This window comes from Panulirus ornatus, chromosome 46 (assembly GCF_036320965.1).
Source record: "Panulirus ornatus isolate Po-2019 chromosome 46, ASM3632096v1, whole genome shotgun sequence".
Taxonomy (NCBI): Eukaryota; Metazoa; Arthropoda; class Malacostraca; order Decapoda; family Palinuridae; genus Panulirus; species Panulirus ornatus.
The window spans coordinates 11,555,310-11,577,506 of NC_092269.1; the positions used below are offsets into that span (position 1 = coordinate 11,555,310).

Sequence of the window (22,197 nt, forward strand, 5' to 3'; positions counted from 1 at the left end):
GCGATGCTGTTTCCTGGTGCAGGAAATGGCTTGAAGGCAAGTACGTATGAGTACATACATGTGTATATATGTATATGTCTGCGTGTGTATATGTATGTGTACATTGAGATGTATAGGTATGTATATTTGCGTGTGTGGACGTATGTATATACATTTGTATGGGGGTGGGTTGGGCCATTTCTTTGGTCTGTTTCCTTGCGCTACCTCGCAAACGCGGGAGACCGGCAAAAAAAAAAAAAAATATATATATATATTATTTTATTTATTTTGCTTTGTCGCTGTCTCCCGCGTTTGCGAGGTAGCGCAATGAAACAGACGAAAGAATGGCCAAACCCGCCCACATACACATGTATATACATACATGTCCACACACGCAAATATACATACCTATACATCTCAATGTACACATACATATACACACGCAGACATATACATATATACACATGTACATAATTCATACTGTCTGCCTTTATTTGTTCCCTTCGCCACCTCGCCACACATGGAATAACAACCCCCTCCCCCCCTCATGTGTGTGAGGTAGCGCTAGGAAAAGACAACAAAGGCCCCATTCGTTCACACTCAGTCTCTAGCTGTCATGTAATAATGCACCGAAACCACAGCTCCCTTTCCACATCCAGGCCCCACACAACTTTCCATGGTTTACCCCAGACGCTTCACATGCCCTGGTTCAATCCAATGACAGCACGTCGACCCCGGTATACCACATTGTTGCAATTCACTCTATTCCTTGCACACCTTTCACCCTCCTGCATGTTCAGGCCCCAATCACTCAAAATCTTTTTCAATCCATCTTTCCACCTCCAATTTGGTCTCCCACTTCTCCTCATTCCCTCCACCTCTGACACATATATCCTCTTGGTCAATCTTTCCTCACTCATTCTCTCCATGTGACCAAACCATTTCAAAACACCCTGAACCACACTCTTTTTATTTTCACAAATCTCTCTTACCCTTACATTACTTACTCGATAAAACCACCTCACACCACATATTGTCCTCAAATATCTCATTTCCAGCACATCCACCCTCCTGCGCACAACTCTATCCATAGCCCACGCCTCGCAACCATACAACATTGTTGGAACCACTATTCCTTCAAAGATACCCATTTTTGCTTTCCGAGATAATGTTGTCGACTTCCAAACATTCTTCGAGGCTCCCAGAATTTTTGCCCCCTCCCCCACCCTATGATTCACTTCCGCTTCCATAGTTCCATCCGCTGCCAGAACCACTCCCAGATATCTAAAACACTTTACTTCCTCCGGTTTTTCTCCATTTAAACTTACCTCCCAGTTGACTTGACCCTCAACCCTACTGTACCTAATAACCTTGCTCTTATTCACATTTACTCTTAACTTTCTTCTTTCACACACTTTACCAAACGCAGTCACCAGCTTCTGAAGTTTCTTACATGAATCAGCCACCAGCGCTGTATCATCAGCGAACAACAACTGACTCACTTCCCAAGCTCTCTCATCCACAATAGACTGCATACTTGCCCCTCTTTCCAAAACTCTTGCATTCACCTCCCTAACAACCCCATCCATAAACAAATTAAACAACCATGGAGACATCACACACCCCTGCCGCAAACCTACATTCACTGAGAACCAATCACTTTCCTCTCTTCCTACATGTACACATGCCTTACATCCTCGATAAAAACTTTTCACTGCTTCTAACAACTTGCCTCCCACACCAAGTAAAACCTTCCACAGAGCATCTCTATCAACTCTATCATATGCCTTCTCCAGATCCATAAATGCTACATACAAATCCATTTGTTTTTCTAAGTATTTCTCGCATACATTCTTCAAAGCAAACACCTGATCCACACATCCTCTACCACTTCTGAAACCACACTGCTCTTCCCCAATCTGATGCTCTGTACATGCCTTCACCCTCTCAATCAATACCCTCCCATATAATTTACCAGGAATACTCAACAAACTTATACCTCTGTAATTTGAGCTCTCACTCTTATCCCCTTTGCCTTTGTACAATGGCACTATGCAAGCATTCCGCCAATCCTCAGGCACCTCACCATGAGTCATACATACATTAAATAACCTTACCAACCAGTCAACAATACAGTCACCCCCTTTTTTAATAAATTCCACTGGAATGCCATCCACACCTGCTGCTTTGCCGGCTTTCATCTTCCGCAAAGCTTTCACTACCTCTTCTCTGTTTACCAATATATATATATATAATATATATATATATAGATATATATATATATATTTATATATATATATATTTTTTATTTTATTTATTTATTTTGCTTTGTCGCTGTCTCCCGCGTTAGCGAGATAGCATTAAGAACAGAGGACTGAGCTTTAGAGAGAAAATCCTCCATTGGCCCCTACTCTGTTCCCTCTTTTGGAAAAGTAAAAACTGGAGGGGAGCATTTCCAGCCCCCCACTCCCTTCCCTTTTAGTCGCCTTCTACGACACGCAGGGAATACGTGGGAAGTATTCTTTCTCCCCTATCCCCAGGGAAAATATATAAAATAGGAGGGCAAGGAATAGAGTGAATTGGATCGGTGTGGTATACCGGGGTTGACGTGCTGTCAGTGGATTGAATCAGGCATGTGAAGCGTCTGGGGTAAACCTTAGAAAGGTTTTTGGAGCCCAGACGGTAGTTGTGGTTTCAGTGCATTACACATGACAGTTAGAGACTGATTGTGAACGAATGTGGCCTCTTTTGTCTGTTTCCCTGGTGCTACCTGACTGAAACGGAGGGTTAGCGATGCTGTTTCCTGGTGCAGGAAATGGCTTGAAGGCAAGTACGTATGAGTACATACATGTGTATATATGTATATGTCTGCGTGTGTATATGTATGTGTACATTGAGATGTATAGGTATGTATATTTGCGTGTGTGGACGTATGTATATACATTTGTATGGGGGTGGGTTGGGCCATTTCTTTGGTCTGTTTCCTTGCGCTACCTCGCAAACGCGGGAGACAGCGACAAAGCAAAATAAATAAAATAATATAAAATAGGAGGGCAAGGGAATAGAGTGAATTGGATGGTTGGTATACCGGGGTTTGGAGTGGCAGTGGTTGAAATCAGGCATGTGAACGTCGGGGGAAAAACCATAAAGCTTGTGGGTTTATTATATTTGCGTGTGGGGACGAAAGTATATATTTTTTAAAAGGGGGGGTTGGGCCATTTCTTTGGTCTTTTTCCCCTTGCGCTACCTCCAAACGGGGGAGCCCGGGCAAAAAAAAAAAAAAAAAAAAAAAAAAAAATTATATATATATATATATTTTTAAATATAAAAAAAAATATTATATATAATATATATTTATATATTTTTTATTTTATTTATTTTATTTTCCTTTGTCGGGCCCCGGGGGAAGCGGGAAACGCAAGGAAAAAACCCAAAAGGGGGAAATGGCCCAACCCCCCACATACACTTTAAAATACAAAAATTCCCCACAAAACCACAATATACATACCTATACATCTCAATGTACACATACATATACACACACAGACATATACATATATACACATGTACATAATTCATACTGTCTGCCTTTATTTATTCCCATCGCCACCTCGCCACACATGGACTAACAACCCCCTCCCCCCTCATGTGTGCGAGATAGCGCTAGGAAAGACACCAAAGGCCCCATTCGTTCACACTCAGTCTCTAGCTGTCATGTAATAATGAACCGAAACCACTGCTCCCTTTCCACATTCAGGCCCCACACACTTTGCATGGTTTACCCCAGACGCTTCACATGCCCTGGTTCAATCCACTGACAGCACGTCGACCCCGGTATACCACATCGTTCCAATTCACTCTATTCCTTGCCCGCCTTTCACCCTTCTGCATGTTCAGGCCCCGATCACTCAAAATCTTTTTCACTCCATCTTTCCACCTCCAATTTGGTCTCCCACTTCTCCTCATTCCCTCCACCTCCGACACATATATCCTCTTGGTCAATCTTTCCCCACTCATTCTCTCCATGTGACCAAACCATATCAAAACACCCTCCTCTGCTCTCTCAACCACACTCTTTTTATTTCCACATATCTCTCTCACCCTTACATTACTTACTCGATCAAACCACCTCATACCACATATTGTCCTCAAACATCTCATTTCCAGCACATCCACCCTCCTGCGCACAACTCTATCCATAGCCCACACCTCGCAACCATACAACATTGTTGGAACCACTATTCCTTCAAACATACCCATTTTTGCTTTCCAAGATAATGTTCTTGACTTCCAAACATTCTCCAAGGCTCCCAGAATTTTCGCCCCCTCCCCCACCCTATGATTCACTTCCGCTTCCATGGTTCCATCCGCTGCCAGATCCACTCCCAGATATCTAAAACACTTCACTTCCTCCAGCTTTTCTCCATTCAAACTTACCTCCCAATTGACTTGACCCTCAACGCTACTGTACCTAATAACCTTGCTCTTATTCACATTTACTCTTAACTTTCTTCTTTCACACACTTTACCAAACTCAGTCACCAGCTTCTGCAGTTTCTTACATGAATCAGCCACCAGCGCTGTATCATCAGCGAACAACAACTGACTCACTTCCCAAGCTCTCTCATCCACAACAGACTGCATACTTGCCCCTCTTTCCAAAACTCTTGCATTCACCTCCCTAACAACCCCATCCATAAACAAATTAAACAACCATGGAGACATCACACACCCCTGCCGCAAACTTACATTCACTGAGAACCAATCACTTTCCTCTCTTCCTTCACGTACACATGCCTTACATCCTCGATAAAAACTTCTCACTGCTTCTAACAACTTGCCTCCCACACCATATATTCTTAATACCTTCCAGAGAGCATCTCTATCAACTCTTATCATATGCCTTCTCCAGATCCATGAATGCTACATACAAATCCATTTGTTTTTCTAAGTATTTCTCGCATACATTCTTCAAAGCAAACACCTGATCCACACATCCTCTACCACTTCTGAAACCACACTGCTCTTCCCCAATCTGATTCTCTGTACATGCCTTCACCCTCTCAATCAATACCCTCCCATATAATTTACCAGGAATACTCAACAAACTTATACCTCTGTAATTTGAGCTCTCACTCTTATCCCCTTTGCCTCTGTACAATGGCACTATGCAAGCATTCCGCCAATCCTCAGGCACCTCACCATGAATCATACATACATTAAATAACCTTACCAACCAGTCAATAATACAGTCACCCCCTTTTTTAATAAATTCCACTGGAATGCCATCCACACCTGCTGCTTTGCCGGCTTTCATCTTCCGTAAAGCTTTTACTACCTCTTCTCTATTTACCAAATCATTTTCCCTAATATATATATATATATATTTTTTTTTTTATTATACTTTGTCGCTGTCTCCCGCGTTTGCGAGGTAGCGCAAGGAAACAGACGAAAGAAATGGCCCAACCCCCCCCCCCATACACGTATATACATACGTCCACACACGCAAATATACATACCTACACAGCTTTCCATGGTTTACCCCAGACACTTCACATGCCTTGCTTCAATCCACTGACAGCACGTCAACCCCGGTATACCACATCGCTCCAATTCACTCTATTCCTTGCCCTCCTTTCACCCTCCTGCATGTTCAGGCCCCGATCATACAAAATCTTTTTCACTCCATCTTTCCACCTCCAATTTGGTCTCCCTCTTCTCCTTGTTCCCTCCACCTCCGACACATATATCCTCTTGGTCAATCTTTCCTCACTCATCCTCTCCATGTGCCCAAACCACTTCAAAACACCCTCTTCTGCTCTCTCAACCACGCTCTTTTTATTTCCACACATCTCTCTTACCCTTACGTTACTCACTCGATCAAACCACCTCACACCACACATTGTCCTCAAACATCTCATTTCCAGCACATCCATCCTCCTGCGCACAACTCTATCCATAGCCCACGCCTCGCAACCATACAACATTGTTGGAACCACTATTCCTTCAAACATACCCATTTTTGCTTTCGGAGATAATGTTCTCGACTTCCACACATTCTTCAAGGCCCCCAGGATTTTCGCCCCCTCCCCCACCCTATGATCCACTTCCGCTTCCATGGTTCCATCCGCTGCCAGATCCACTCCCAGATATCTAAAACACTTCACTTCCTCCAGTTTTTCTCCATTCAAACTCACCTCCCAATTGACTTGACCCTCAACCCTACTGTACCTAATAACCTTGCTCTTATTCACATTTACTCTTAACTTTCTTCTTCCACACACTTTTCCAAACTCAGTCACCAGCTTCTGCAGTTTCTCACATGAATCAGCCACCAGCGCTGTATCATCAGCGAACAACAACTGACTCACTTCCCAAGCTCTCTCATCCCCAACAGACTTCATACTTGCCCCTCTTTCCAAAACTCTTGCATTTACCTCCCTAACAACCCCATCCATAAACAAATTAAACAACCATGGAGACATCACACACCCCTGCCGCAAACCTACATTCACTGAGAACCAATCACTTTCCTCTCTTCCTACATGTACACATGCCTTACATCCTCGATAAAAACTTTTCACTGCTTCTAACAACTTTCCTCCCACACCATATATTCTTAATACCTTCCACAGAGCATCTCTATCAACTCTATCATATGCCTTCTCCAGATCCATAAATGCTACATACAAATCCATTTGCTTTTCTAAGTATTTCTCACATACATTCTTCAAAGCAAACACCTGATCCACACATCCTCTACCACTTCTGAAACCACACTGCTCTTCCCCAATCTGATGCTCTGTACATGCCTTCACCCTCTCAATCAATACCCTCCCATATAATTTACCAGGAATACTCAACAAACTTATACCTCTGTAATTTGAGCACTCACTCTTATCCCCTTTGCCTTTGTACAATGGCACTATGCACGCATTCCGCCAATCCTCAGGCACCTCACCATGAGTCATACATACATTAAATAACCTTACCAACCAGTCAACAATACAGTCACCCCCTTTTTTAATAAATTCCACTGCAATACCATCCAAACCTGCTGCCTTGCCGGCTTTCATCTTCCGCAAAGCTTTCACTACCTCTTCTCTGTTTACCAATATATATATATATATATATATATATATATATATTTTTCTTTTAAACTATTCGCCATTTCCCGCGTTAGCGAGATAGCATTAAGAACAGAGGACTGGGCCTTTGAGGGAATACCCTCACCTGGCCCAATTCTCTGTTCCTTCTTTTGGAAAATTAAAAAAAAAAACGAGAGGGGAGGATTTCCAGCCCCCCGCATATATATATATATATATATATATATATATATATATATATATATATATATATATATTTTTTTTTTTTTTCTTTCTTTTCTTTCAAACTATTCACCATTTCCCGCATTAGCGAGGTAGCATTAAGAACAGAGGACTGGGCCTTTGAGGGATTACCCTCACCTGGCCCAATTCTCCGTTCCTTCTTTTGGAAAATTAAAAAAAAACGAGAGGTGAGGAGTTCCAGCCCCCCACTCCCTCCCCTTTTCGTCGCCTTCTACGACACGCAGGGAATACGTGGGAAGTATTCTTTCTCCCCTATCCCCAGGGAAAATATATATATATATATATATATATATATATATATATATATATATATATATATATATATATATATATATATATGTGTATATATATATATATATATATATATATATATATATATATATATAGATATATATATATATATATATATATATATATATATATATATATATATATATATATATATATATATATCCCACAGAGATGGCTTCAATTTCCCATGCCATCTCAGCTAACAAAAGAAAAATTAACGGAAGTACTCCATATGCTTGAGAAAGTTAATGGAGAATAATGAAGGTATCTGGGTATAGCCTTTATTGTTGGAAGTCCATACCACTCTGTAGGAATGTACTTATTTAAAGATTCCAATACTTATCATGAATTTTTCAGAGACCAGAAGTCGATGTTTGAAAGAGGATTAAAGAGTAATAAGAATGAACACAGAATTACAAAAAATAAGATAAACATGAAAGCAGTTTGTTGATTGTGAAAAGAAATGAATAGAGAAGAGTGATTTAACTAAATCATAACAGAAATAATTGAAGAGGTTCTTAAACAGTATGGTGATGCAGAAAAATGGCAGTTGACAAACATACTGTAGTATACAAGAAAATACTTAGCAGTAGAGGTAGCAGAGATGGATACACAATCATTTAAGAGAGGGTTGAAATGTGGAATAATGGTTCTATCAATCCCATCCCTTCACCCATGCACTCCTTACCCTCATCATGTAAGACCTTTTTTGTTTTTAGAAAGAAACAAAGAAATTATTAACTAAAAAAAATTTAAGACCTGATCTGTAACAGAAAATGGTGCTATGCTTTACAATATCTCTCTAGTTTTAGAATTCTTGACTTAGATTGTCAGTTGCCAGTGTTTCCTTTACTCGAGCCTAATATTACTAGTATTAGGATATACACATAGATTTGAAATGTTATTATATATCTTACAGCAAATGCAGGAATATGCAAGAAGAAACCTTCCCCAGTTGCACACCTCACTGTGTTTATGTTGTGCTTCTCATGGCTGCCATCAGTGGTCCTTTGCTTATTCTTTATCCAGATCTATAAATGCCATATACAAATCCCTCAGTATTTTTCATAAATGTACTTCAAAGGAAACACCTGATTCAAACTAGAATATGAAATATGACTGTTGATCGTACTTGTACTAGTTACACAATACCATGGATACTCTTGTCCTGAGAGGATTTTTTTCAGGGAAAGTTAAAAGTGTGACATTTCACACAATCTGAGTGAAAATTGTATATTCTATAAGGGTATATCAAAAGGAGATAATGCCTGAATCCTTCCCTGGGCAAACCTGCAGAGGAGATGGGCAGATGCAATGAGAAAATGGATTAGTGCCAGTGATATTTCAGATGATGTCAGGACAGTAATTTTTTTTATCTGGGGTGGTGAAATTCTTTCTTTGTGAAGATGGAAGTTTGAATAAAAATTTAAATGTTACATATTGCATGAACTTAGTCTGCTATTGAAAACACAAAACTTTCTTATAGTGTGTAAGTCCATGTGCAAATGTTATATGAGATGATTTGTATGAGTATGCTGAGAGGCTGTATGCTTTAAATCTGTCCCACATAAATGGGAATTGAGTTCCAAATAATGGATAGATAACTGAAAAGGATGAATGGTAATAGCTGATAAGGAGGATCAGAGGTAAAGATAAAAATTAGAGAGAAGGAATTTATAAAATGGAAAAATGCAAAAAACGTAAAAAAGATTATACTTTGGTCACTTTGAAAATTAGGAAAATTTGTTTTTCTGTTTGACCCCAAAAGATTAGAACTGTTATTTCATGGAAATATTTAGATGAATGTATGGAGAGATTTATACATCATTATAAACTTTTTACATCTGATTATTCCACTTGAGTTTGTATTTATATTTTTCTAGTTTCATTATGTTACTGAATATCTTAAGTATTAACATATTTAATTCATTCTTCAGTATTCTTTTTTTGATTTTCATTGGGCTGAAAATTTGAAGTAATCATATCAATATTCATGACAAAAATATGGAAGTGTTTATCATGTAATGTATTATAAATGGCACAGTATTTTGATGCTTAGTACCGGTGGTCACTTTGTTGTAGCATATCTTGTTATTCAAGTTGGCATTCATATTGACTCAATGTCAGTAGTCCATTGGTGTCCCAAATATTTGAAATGATTGCCAAAAAATATGGACAATATAAGGAATATTAGATGATTTTACATCATGCATGATTGCCAAAAAATATGAACAATATAAGGAATATTAGATGATGATTTTACAATATGCCTAGATTAAACTAATTCAGATTAAGAATATTATCTGGTGATGCCAGCTAATAAAAGATCTTGAATAGCTTCAGTATACAAGTAGAACCATAGATAATGTTAGTTTTCCTTTGAATCATAATTTTCAGTCCAAGATATTGATTTCTGTGGAAGTGCTTCCATGTTGACAGACACTCTACACAAGAATTTCTATCTTGCATTATGAGTCCTATTTTGGTAAATCTACATATAGCAACATAAACATAAAATGAAAAATCCCCATTGACATTAGCAAAATTAATCCAGAGGCAACATATTACAAGCATATTATTCTTCTTGCACGATGAAATGGGTAGTATTGCATTTTTTCTCTAGACAGCTTCTAAATGGATTTAATTTCAAAAATGAAATTACTTATATGTGCCTGTTTTCTAGATGTTTTTGTTAGATTTTCATTAGATTTATTGTTTTTCAGAGGAAATAACTGCAAGTTTCCGTCGATTTGGCCCCTTAGTTGTGGACTGGCCACATAAGGCAGAAAGTAAATCTTATTTCCCTCCTAAGGGGTATGCATTTCTTCTTTTCCAGGTATGTCTAATTTTTCTGTTATTTTCATATAATCTTAGAAAATTACTTTCCCAAGCCAGTCTTGATTATTTTCCTACATTAGGACTAGAATTGTTGGATAAAGGAATTTTGTACGATGTATTTCTTGTATGCTGCTTACATTCCATTAGCTGCCTGAAATGTTTTGTGGCTAAAAGTGCAGTAGAAATAGAATTCTGTATGATTACCCTTTAAAAACATTTTTACAGGCAAAACTCCAAGTTTCATATTCCAAAATTTGAATTCAAAATAACATCCATGTGTTTCTCACTTGTTTTCTTATGTCATCTTGGGTCACATGTACCCTTTCAGTTCAAAATGCTCAACATATGATTTTTGAAATGATACAGTAAATTGTATATTTCTTAATTCTTGTATACAGTTCTGTTTAGTAGTTTCTAACCTAATGCTTGACTTGAGTATCTACATATTTAGAAAGCAATTGGAGGAGAAAGTGAAACAGATAGAGGTCTTACAAACTCCCAAATGTTACTGATTGTGTTCTTTTCAAAACTTTCAAATTATAATTGATAAAATGATAGGGTTTTTGATAAAATGATAGGGTATTGTGTATTTTTCATATATTTTTCTATGCAATGCTCTTCAGAAGGTTCTTATCTTTTGAAAGGTATTGTGTATTTTTCATATATTTTTTTGCACTATTCTCTTCAGAAGGTTCTTATCTTTTGAATGGATTAATAATAATCCATATATTAAGAAAAAATGTAAGAGAAAATCACTAGAGCAGATCCAATGTGACAAAATCCAGACAAAATATATATGCTGAAAGCCAAAGTATACCAAAATGACACACTGTATACTATCAGAATTGCCAAAGTTGTTTTCTTACGAGTTAGTAAAATAAATGTTGGATATAAGACAAGATTTTTAGTTTGTCAAAAAGAAAAATAATTTTGCCCGAGTACCTTCACTGGATTGGTCTCCCAAACATGAAAGCACATCTTTAACACCAAAATTGTAAAGTAAGGAAAAAAAGTTCTCTTATGAAATGAGAAAACATAACATATGAATTATAAAACAGCAAAGAAACAATTGATATAGTCTTCACCTTACAGAAGAAGAAACAAAAGTAACGTGATAAGAGTGTATTGATAAAGCTATTTTACCAACATACTCCAGTGTTATTTTCTCATATTTTTTGAAAAGTGAACATGATTATTAATTTATAATTCAGGTAAGAACTTTCTGAAGAGAATCATGTAAAGAAATGTATGAAAAATATAATACATTGGCGGAATGCTTGCATAGTGCCATTATACAAAAGCAAAGGGGATAAAAGTGAGTGCTCAAATTATAGAGGTATAAGTTTGTTGAGTATTCCTGGGAAATTGTATGGGAGGGTATTGATTGAGAGGGTGAAGGTATGTACAGAGCATCAGATTGGGGAAGAGCAGTGTGGTTTCAGAAGTGGTAGAGGATGTGTGGATCAGGTGTTTGCTTTGAAGAATGCATGTGAGAAATACTTAGAAAAGCAAATGGATTTGTGTGTAGCATTTATGGATCAGTAGAAGGCAGATGATAGAGATGCTCTGTGGAAGGTATTATGAATATATGGTGTGGGAGGAAAGTTGTTAGAAGCAGTGAAGTTTTTATCGAGGATGTAAGGCATGTGTACGTGTAGGAAGAGAGGAAAGTGATTGGTTCTCAGTGAATGTTGGTTTGCGGCAGGTGTGCGTGATGTCTCCATGGTTGTTTAATTTGTTTATGGATGGGGTTGTTAGGGAGGTGACTGCAAGAGTTTTGGAAAGAGGGGCAAGTATGCAGTCTGTTGTGGATGAGAGAGCTTGGGAAGTGAGTCAGTTGTTGTTCACTGATGATACAGCGTTGGTGGCTGATTCGGGTGAGAAACTGCAGAAGCTGGGGACTGAGTTTGGTAAAGTGTGTGAAAGAAGAAAGCTGAGAGTAAATGTGAATAAGAGCAAGCTTATTAGGTACAGTAGGGTTGAGGGACAAGTCAATTGGGAGTAAGTTTGAATGGAGAAAAACTGGAGGAAGTGAAGTGTTTTAGATATCTGGGAGTGGATTTGGCAGCAGATGGAACCATGGAAGCAGAAGTGTATCATACAGTAGGGGAGGGGGCGGAAGTTCTGGGAGTGTTGAAGAATGTGTGGAAGTCAAAAACGTTATCTTGTAAAGCAAAAATGGGTGTGTTTGAAAGGATAGTGGTTCCAACAATGTTATATGGTTTCGAGGCGTGGGCTATAGATAGAGTTGTGTGGAGGAAGGTGGATGTGCTGGAAATGAGATGTTTGAGGACAATATGTGGTGTGAGTTGGTTTGATTGAGTAAGTAATGAAAGGGTAAGAGAGATATGTGGTAATAAAAAGAGTGTGGTTGAGAGAGCAGAAGAGGGTGTTTTGAAATGGTTTGGTCACATGGAGAGAATGAGTGAGGAAAGATTGACCAAGAGGATATATGTGTCAGAGGTGGAGAGAACGAGGAGAAGTGGGAGACCAAATTGGGGTGGAAAGATAGAGTGAAAAAGATTTTGAGTGATCGGGGCCTGAACATACAGGAGGGTGAAAGGTGTGCAAGGAATAGAGTGAATTGGAACGATGTGGTATACTGGGGCCGACGTGCTGTCAATGGATTGAACCAAGGCATGTGAAGCGTGGAAAGTTTTGTGGGGCCTGGATGTGGAAAGGGAGCTGAGGTTTCAGTGCATTATACATGACAGCTAGAGACTGAGTGTTAGCAAATGTGGCCTTTGTGGTCTTTTCCTAGCGCTACCTCATGCACATGAGGGGGGAGGGGGTTGTTATTTCATGTGTGATGGGGTGCCGACAGGAATGAATAAGGGCAGACAGTATGAATTATGTACATGTGTTTATATGTATATGTCTATGTGTGTATATATATATGCATACGTTGAGATGTATAGGTATGTATATGTACATGTGTGGACGTGTTTGTATATACAAGTGTATGTGGGTGGGTTGGGCCATTCTTTCGTCTGTTTCCTTGCACTACCTTGCTAACACGGGAGACAGCGACAAAGTATAATGAATAAATAAATAAAAGATTTTATTAGTTATATCATGAATGTTTTGAAATGAAGACCTTCACTAATGATCCACTGGTAAACAAAGATTTTGTTACATGGAAAAAAATCTGTTTCTCATGTATTTTTGCATGCTGAATTCAAGTGTTTTCAGAATTTCTCTTTGTTCCAGCATAATCGCATATCATTACATACAGTATTTATGTACCAGCGCTCTATGGAGCATTTGAAACAAAAATTTAACAAACAGCTATTTTCATTGTTTGTGAAGTGCAATAGCTTCTTTTTGACACCACAGGCCTAGATAAATGAGTCACCAGTGGCCTGTAGAGACATGACTGGAAATGTTAGGACATTCAAACAGTGCCCACTCATGAGTAGCAGTTCTCTCAGTTGCAGGCTAGAACTCATAAGCAGTGTCTTTTCAAACTCTATTGACAGATTGTGCTGATACCCCATCCACCATTATAATGCTAAGAAACTGTGTAAATAGTACAAATTCTTTCAGCTACTTCTGCGATGAATTGACGTTCATATATCGCAAAAACGTTCTTTCACACCCTAATTTAAAAAAATGCTTTGAGCATTACTTTGGTTGTAAAGTGGGTGATGCAGGATAAAAGTTGGGCCCCCCATATTTGGTGTCACATGTGTCAGGTTTCTCACAGCATGGGCAAAAGGTTCAAACCATATGCCTTTTATCATTTCTATGGTTTAGAAAGAAGCCAAACATCACACTTCAGGTAACTGCTGCCTTACAAACATAAATGGTATAACATCAAAATCCTAGCATACTGTTAAATATCATAATTTACCATCTGCTATGAGGCCAGTACTGCAGTCAGGAATTACCTGTGCCAGAAATGTGATGATGAGTCTGGTGATGAAAAAGTAGACCAAGTAGAGGAAAATATGGATCCAACATTTGAAGCAAGCTGTTCTTCAAGTGAACCACATTTGCTGAGTCAAGGAGATCTTAATGATCTCATCCATGATTTGAATTTGTCTGAGAAGCAAGCCAGACTTTTGGATTCCTTGTTAGAGGGCTGGAATGTTCTCCAGAATGAAACTAAAGTTTACTTTTATCATGATCACCATATCGTTTTCAAAGAATTTCTCTCCCTTGAAGATGGTCTGGTGTTTTGCAATGATGTTTGTTCTGTTATGAAGGCACTTGGCTGCAAATATAACACAGGTGAGTGTTGCTTGTTTATTGACTTATAAAAGGTAAGCTTGAAAGCAGTTCTACTGCACAATGGAAACAAGTACCCCTCCTTTCCTCTGGCTCACGCAGCTAACATGAAGGAATTTTGTGATAACATGAAACTTCTTTTGCAAAAAATTAAAATTGGAGACTTTAAGTGGAATGTGTGTGGTGACTAAAGGTTGTGGCACTTTTACTCAGAATGCAACTTGTTACACGAAGGAAGTTCTGTTGTTTCGTCTGTGAATGGAACAGCCGGGACAAAAAAACCATTATGTAAAGAAAGTGTAGCCAAAATGAACATCACTGACTCCACTGAAGAAGAATGTCATCAATCCTCCTCTTGTTGACCCCGAGATTATTTATCTGCATCCTTTGCACATTAAGCTTGGGTTGAAGTTCATCAAAGGTGTGGATAAAATTGGCTATGGATTCACATATTTGAGGAAAAAATTCCCCAGAGTCAGTGATGTAAAAATCAAGGAGGTTATTCTTGTAGGATCACAGATCAGAGAACTGTTTTTGAGATGAAAAGTTTGATGAAGAGCCAGTTGAAGTTGAAAAAAATGCATGGCTTTCATTTAAGAGATTTTTTCATGTTAGGTGAGATTGCATGAGCAGCTGAGGCCCCAATCAAGGCCATCCCATTAATGTACTAAGAGGGGCAGCTGGAGGGATGTCTGATCACTGTCTTGTGGAGGTGAAGGTGAAGATTAGAGGTTTTCAGAAAAGAAGAGAGAATGTAGGGGAGAAGAGACTGGTGAGAGTAAGTGAGCTTGGAAAGATGTGTGTGAGGAAGTACTAGGACAGATTGAGAGTAGAATGGCAGATGGTGAGAACAAATGACATGAGGGGAGTGGGTGAGGAATGGGATGTATTTAGGGAAGCAGTGATGGCTTTTGCATAAGATGAATGTGGCATGAGGAAGGTGGGATGTGGGCAGATTAGAAAGGGTAGTGAGTGGTGGGATGAAGAAGTAAAGTTGTTAGTGAAAGAGAAAAGAGAGGCATTTGGATGATACAAGGAAGGAGTGCAAATGACTGGGAGATGTATAAAAGGAAGTGCCAGGAGGTCAAGAGAAAGGTGCGAGGATTGAAAAAGACGGCAAATGAGAGTTGGGGTGAGAGTATCATTAAACTTTTGGGAGAATAAAAAGATATTTTGGAAGGAGGTAAATAATGCGCATAAGACAAAAGAACAAATGGGAACATCGGTGATGGGGGCAAGTGGGGAAGTAGAAACAGGTAGTGATGAAGTGAGGAGATGGAGTGAGTATTTTGAAGGTTTGTTGAATGTGTTTGATGATAAGTGGCCAATATAGGGTGTTTTGGTTGTGATGGTGTGCGAAGTGAGAAGGTCAGGGAAAATGGTTTGGTTAAGAGAGAGGAGGTGATGAAAGCTTTGCGGAAGATGAAATCCAGCAAGGTAGCTGATTTGGATGATATTGCAGTAGAATTTATTAAAAAATGGGGTGACTGTGTTGTTGACTGGTTGCTAAGGATATTCATTGCATGTATGGATCATGGTGAAGTGCCTGAGGATTGGTGGAAAGCATGCATAGTGCTATTGTACAAAGGCAAAGGGGATAAAGGTGAGTGTTCAAACTACATAGGCATAAGTTTGTTGAGTATTCCTGGGCTGTTATATGGGAGGGTACTGATTGAGAAGGTCAAGGCATGCACAGAGAATCATACTGGGGAAGAGCAGTGTGGTTCAGAAGTGGTAGAGGATGTGTGGATCAGGTGTTTGCTTTGAAGAATGTGTGAGAAATACTTAGAAAAGCAGATGGATTTGTGTGTGGCATTTATGGATCTGGGTTGATAGAGATGCTTTGTGGAAGATAAGTTGCTAGAAGCAGTGAAAAGTTTTTACCAAGGATGTAAGGCATGTGTATATGAGTAGGAAGAGAGGAGCGATTGCTTCCCAGTGAATGTCGCTCTGCGGCAGGGGTGTGTGATGTCCTCGTGGTTGTTTTATTTGTTTATGGATTGGGTGGTTAGAGAGGTAAATGCAAGAGTTTTGGAGAGAGGGGCAAGTATGCAGTTTGTTGGGGATGAGAGGGCCTGGGAAGTGAGTCAGTTGTTGTTTGCTAATGATACTGCTCTAGTGGCTGATTTGAGTGAGAAACTGCAGGTGGGTTTGGAAAAGTGTGTGAAAGGAGAAAGTTGAGAGTAAATGTGAATAAGAGCAAGGTTGTTGGGTTTGGAAAAGTGTGTGAAAGGAGAAAGTTGAGAGTAAATGTGAATAAGAGCAAGGTTGTTAGGTTCACTAGCATTGAGGGACAAATTAATTGGGATGTAAGTTTGAATAGAGAAAAATTAGAGGAAGTGAAGTGTTTTAGATATCTGGGAGTGGACTTAGCAGCAGATAGAACCATGGAAGCAGAAGTGAGTCACAGGGTCGGGGAGGGCGTGATGGTTCTGGGAGCGATGAAGAATGTGTGGAAGGAGAGAACATTATCTCGGAGAGCAAAATGGGTATGTTTGAAGGAATAGTAGTCCAACAATGTTATGTGGTTGTAAGGCTTGGGCTGTAGATAGGGTTGTACAGAGGAGGGTGAATGTGTTGCAAATGAAATGTTGAGGACAACATTTGGTTTGAGGTGGTTTGATCGAGTAAGTAATGAAAGGGTAAGAGAGATGTTTGGAAAGAAAAAAAGTGTGTTTGAGAGAGCAAAAGAGGGTGTGTTGAAATGGTTTGAACATGTGGAGAGAATGAGTGAGGAAAGATTGACAAAGAGGATATATGTGTCAGAGGTGGAGGGAACAAGGAGAATCGGGAGACCAAATTGAAGGTGGAAGGATGGAGTGAAAAAGATTTTGAGCGATCAGGACCTGAGCATAGAAGAATTGGAACAATGTGGTATGCTGGGGTCGACATGCTGTCATTGGACTGAGCCAGGGCATGAGAAGCATCTAGGGTAAACCATGGAAAGGTCTATGGGGCCTGGATAGGGAGCTGTGGTTTCTGTGCATTACAGATGACAGCTAGAGACTGAGTGTAAATGAATGTGTCCTTTATTTGTCTGTTTTCCTGGTGCTACCTTGCTGAAGCAGGGAGTAGCGATGCTATTTCCTGTGGGATAGGGTAGTGCCAGAAATGGATGAAGACAAGCAAGTATGAATATGTACATGTGTATATATGTCTGTGTATGTATATGTATGTGTATATGTTGATATGTATATGTGCTTGTATGGGCATTATGTATATATATGTTTATATGATTGGATGGGCCATTCTTCGCCTGTTTCCTGGTGATCAAGTATAAAAACAAAATAAATATATATACCCTAGCTTGAGCCAGGTACCCATTCTATCAACCAACCCTTTGAGGTGGATGAACAGCTGGGTTGACTGTGGACCGATTGCTGCAACCAGGGTTTGAACCTATGAGTCTAAAAATTCACTTTTTGGACTCACGCATAGACTTTTTCCCGGAAAATTTTGGAGCAGTCATGGCAAAAGATTTAAACAGGACATTTTGGACATGGAAAAGTGGTACCAAGGAAAGTGAAACTCCTCAGTGTTGGCAGATTACTGCTGGACACTAATGAGGTATGTTCCTGAGGCCAATTATAGCTGAAAATCAAACTTTTTCTACATTTTAGAGGTATGTTTTTTTTGTGTAATACCAGCCTTATATATGAATGAGTAACATACAGTTATTGTAAAATTTAATTACTGTCTAACTTAAAAACCATGCCTGATAGAAAAATTCTAAAAACATATTCAAATTCAGTGTAAAAAGTACTATAAGGCCCATCTATTTTAATTCATGGGACAAATAATAGTTAAAATTTTGTTGACGAGTGTGATTGGTTTCCACCTATTTTCTTCTGTTATTTTCTAAAAATGTATACTATTATCAATTCATACATTAGTTGGATACTTAGAAAGGAATGGTATACAAAAAAGCATAAAAAACATAGTTTATCATATCATTGTATTGATTTTATGATGAATGTTTTGAACTGCAAAGGTAAAGAAGCTTAAGTGAGAATTCCTTCTTTTTAGAAGAAAACTTGAAAGTAGCCAAAATATATCTGAATAACTCAGTTTATGCCTTTAGAATTGGCTAATTTATGTTCAGGTGAGCCAATAGAACAATGTTTGATATGAAATATAAAAACATTCATTGCCAGACATGGAAAAGCATAAGTGTTTTGCCCCAATACTTACAACAGATCAGTCACCATAACACAAAAATACATCTTTAATCCTGAAATAGTAAAGTAGAAAAAATTTCTCCCATGAAAATAAAGAACACCATCTAAGAAAAGTGAAACAGTTATGAAACAAATGGTTTTGTCTTCACATTACCCAAGGAGAAACAAAAGAAACTTGTAGTAGGAGTGTACAGTATCTGTAAAGATATCTTACCAATACACACCTATCTCCTTTAGCTATTTTCTCGTATATTTATTGAAATAAGTAGATGATTATTATTAATTCAGTCATCAAGTAAGAGAGTTGTTTAGAAAAATGTTTGAAGAATTTAATACTCAGTATAATTTCATCAACAATGACTTGAACTCTATGAATCATGGAACTAACTTTATCACAAACAGCTGTTAGGAGGCACATCCTCCATCCATTTCACCTATTTTCTCCCATAATCTTCTGAAAATGCCGATGATTACCAGCTTGTACTTCATGTAAGGCCATCTTGAAGAGAATTTTTGTACAAATACTACATGAAAAATAAAACTTTGTATAATTTTTATCAATTTCTTGTTGAACATTTTGAGTCAAAGATATGTTAGAGCTAGGAAAGAGAACTCCATCCCCTCTTCTCAACATAATTCCCCAAAACATTCAAAATATAATGTAGCACATGTCATCAAAAGTGCCGGAGTTGTGTTCAGATGAGCTAATACTACAGTGTTTAATATCATATTAAAAATTATTCTTACCCAAAGAAATATATAGGATTGTTTTGCCCTGGTGCTCATACTATATTGGTTACATTTTCATTTATTTTTGTGTACATAGATGAATATTAGGTATCTAAAGTTCAAATTTTTCCTAACTTTGAACACTGCTTGGTCAAAAGCCATTCATATTTTGGAAGTTTTCCTGTTGTACTACCTTTATGTTCCCTGTGTGGTGTAGAAGGCAACTAAAATGGCCATGAGCAAGGGGGCTGGAAATGTTCTACATATATCACGATTTCTACAGTTTGAAACAGAAGAGGGAGCAAAGAGGGGTGCTCGTCCTTCAAGGCTCAGGTTAAGGTGTCTGAATGTGCATGAATGAGAAGGGAAAGATAGGTACAGTAGTATGTTCGAGGAGAGAAACCTGGATGTTCTTGCTCTGAGTGAAACAACTCAAGGAATGTCTTAGGGGTAAAGTCAAGGGTTAATGTGAGGGTAAGTGCACAAGACAGGGTGGTTTTTTTTTCTGAGGGTTGGGTTGTGGGAATATGTGAAAGCCTACAAGCACATGAACCCCAGAATGATGTAGGCAAAGATGAAAGTGGGCTGCAAGTAGGCGATTGTTAGTGCATACATACATGGTATCAAGAGGAGCATGGAAGAGAGGCAGAGTGTTTTAGGAGGAGCTGAATGGGCTTACGAACAGTTTTGATGTGAGGGACTGAGTACTAGTGATGGGTGATTGAATGTAAGAATGGGAGATGTGGCAGTTAAGTGTATAATTGGGGGATTGGGGGCACTTAGTCATGTGAATGAAAATAGTAAACTGTTTGTGGAGTAGTGTGATGAAAAAGGATTGATGATTGATAATATCTGGCTTGCAGAAGTCACATACAAAAGTGTACATGGATGAGTTGGGGAGATAGTAAGCAGGTATTATTGGATAATGTATTAATTGATACTTCTGCTAAAGAGAGACTTTTTTATGTATATGTGTTTAGAAGGGCAACTGTTGGGATGTCTGATCACTTCTCGGTAAAATCGTCTAAAGACTTTAGGAGAAGAGGAAATGATATAGCTGGGAAGAGGGTAATGAAAGAGAATAAGCTTGGAAAAGAGGCTTGTGCAAGGAGGTACCAGAAGATATTGGGTTAAAAATGCCTTTAAAGTGCCATTTTATAAATGCAAGGCAGCTAGAAGTAAAGGAAGTTTGAGTGTAGAATGGTAAAAGGTGAAAGTAAATGAAGCAGTGGGAGTTGGTGAGGACTGGAAGGTGTTTTGGGAAGCAATGTTGCCATGTGCAAGAAAAGTGTGTGACATGCAGAAGGTGGAAAGTGGGCAGGTGAGAAGGCATAGTGAGTGGTGGGATGAAGAAGGGCCTTGAAGAGAGGAGCAGGTATGTAGTTTGTAGGGGGTGAGGGGATCTGGGAAGTGAGTCAGTTGTTGTTTACTTATTACACGGCACAGTGGCAGATTTGAGTGAGAAACTGTCTGACATTGGGAGAGTGTGACAGGATAAAGTTGAGAGTAAATGTGAATAAAAGCAAGGTTATTCGGTTTAGCATTATAAAGAGGTTAGTTGGGGTGTGACTTTGAATGGTGAAAACTTGAAGGAAGTGAAGTGTTTTAGAATCTTTGGAGTGGCAATGGCTGTGAATGGAACCATAGAAGAGTAGATGAGTCATATGGTGGGCAAGGGGGTTTCTTTTCATTAAGGAATGTGTGGAAAGAGAGGTCACAGTCTGGGATGGCAAAAATGGATATTTGAAAGTATAGCCGTCCCAACAATATTATATGAGTGCAAGATGTGGGCTGTAGATGAGACTGAGCAGATGAGGCTGTGAATATGTTGGAACTGAAATGGTTAAGATAATTTATGATGTGAGGAGGGTTGACTGAATATGTAATGATCACAGAGAACTAATATAATCCCATTTATAAGTGGCTTTTCAAACAAGTCAAATGCAGTATTTGTGGCCTTTGCTAAAACACACACTAAAGACCATATGAATGATGAGGTGTGAATCCCAAACTACAACCTGTACAGATTCAACAGGGGTAGAAGATCTTTTAGAGGAGTTGAACTGTATGTATTAGATACTCTTAGAAGAAGTGAACTCCTCAAATTTAGTAGTAGCACTCATTGTCAAGGTTTAAAACCTAAACTTGGTGATTGCATCAATCCATAGACCACGAGATGCAAAATCTCAAGAATTCAAGGTATTAGGAGACCGACCTGCTAGGAAAATTTGGAAGCTAAACTGCCCAGTCAGAACATACATAACACTAGAGTTGCTCACATTAATTCAGGTTTTCTTAGTAAATGGATAGATTGGGAAGATGTGATCAGTTAGATGTCTGCAGTGCATTGGGAAACCCTGCTAAGTGCCAAAACATGCAACAGACATAAACCAGTGAGAAAAAAGCACAAAAGATCTAGGTTAGAACGAGAGTGATGAGCATTCTACAGGAGGCAAGAAAAGAATTGCAGACCTACTAAAGATGTCACAGCTCACCCAGCAAAGGAATAAACCTATCAAGTGATTTTTCAGAGGTAGACCATAAACTAAACTGTCATATGAAACAGGAAAAAGAAGAAAAATCCATTAATGAAATAAAAAATA

General features: G+C 38.7%; 1 protein-coding gene across 1 annotated transcript in view; it reads left to right on the forward strand.

Moving 5' to 3' along the window:
- orb2 (cytoplasmic polyadenylation element-binding protein orb2) overlaps positions 1–22,197 on the forward strand; it is a 359,903-nt gene that overhangs the window by 302,333 nt on the left and 35,373 nt on the right. The window contains exon 7 of the mRNA XM_071688830.1: positions 10,343–10,455. Within this exon, the coding sequence (XP_071544931.1) occupies positions 10,343–10,455 (113 nt within the window). The remainder of the gene's footprint in view (positions 1–10,342; positions 10,456–22,197) is intronic.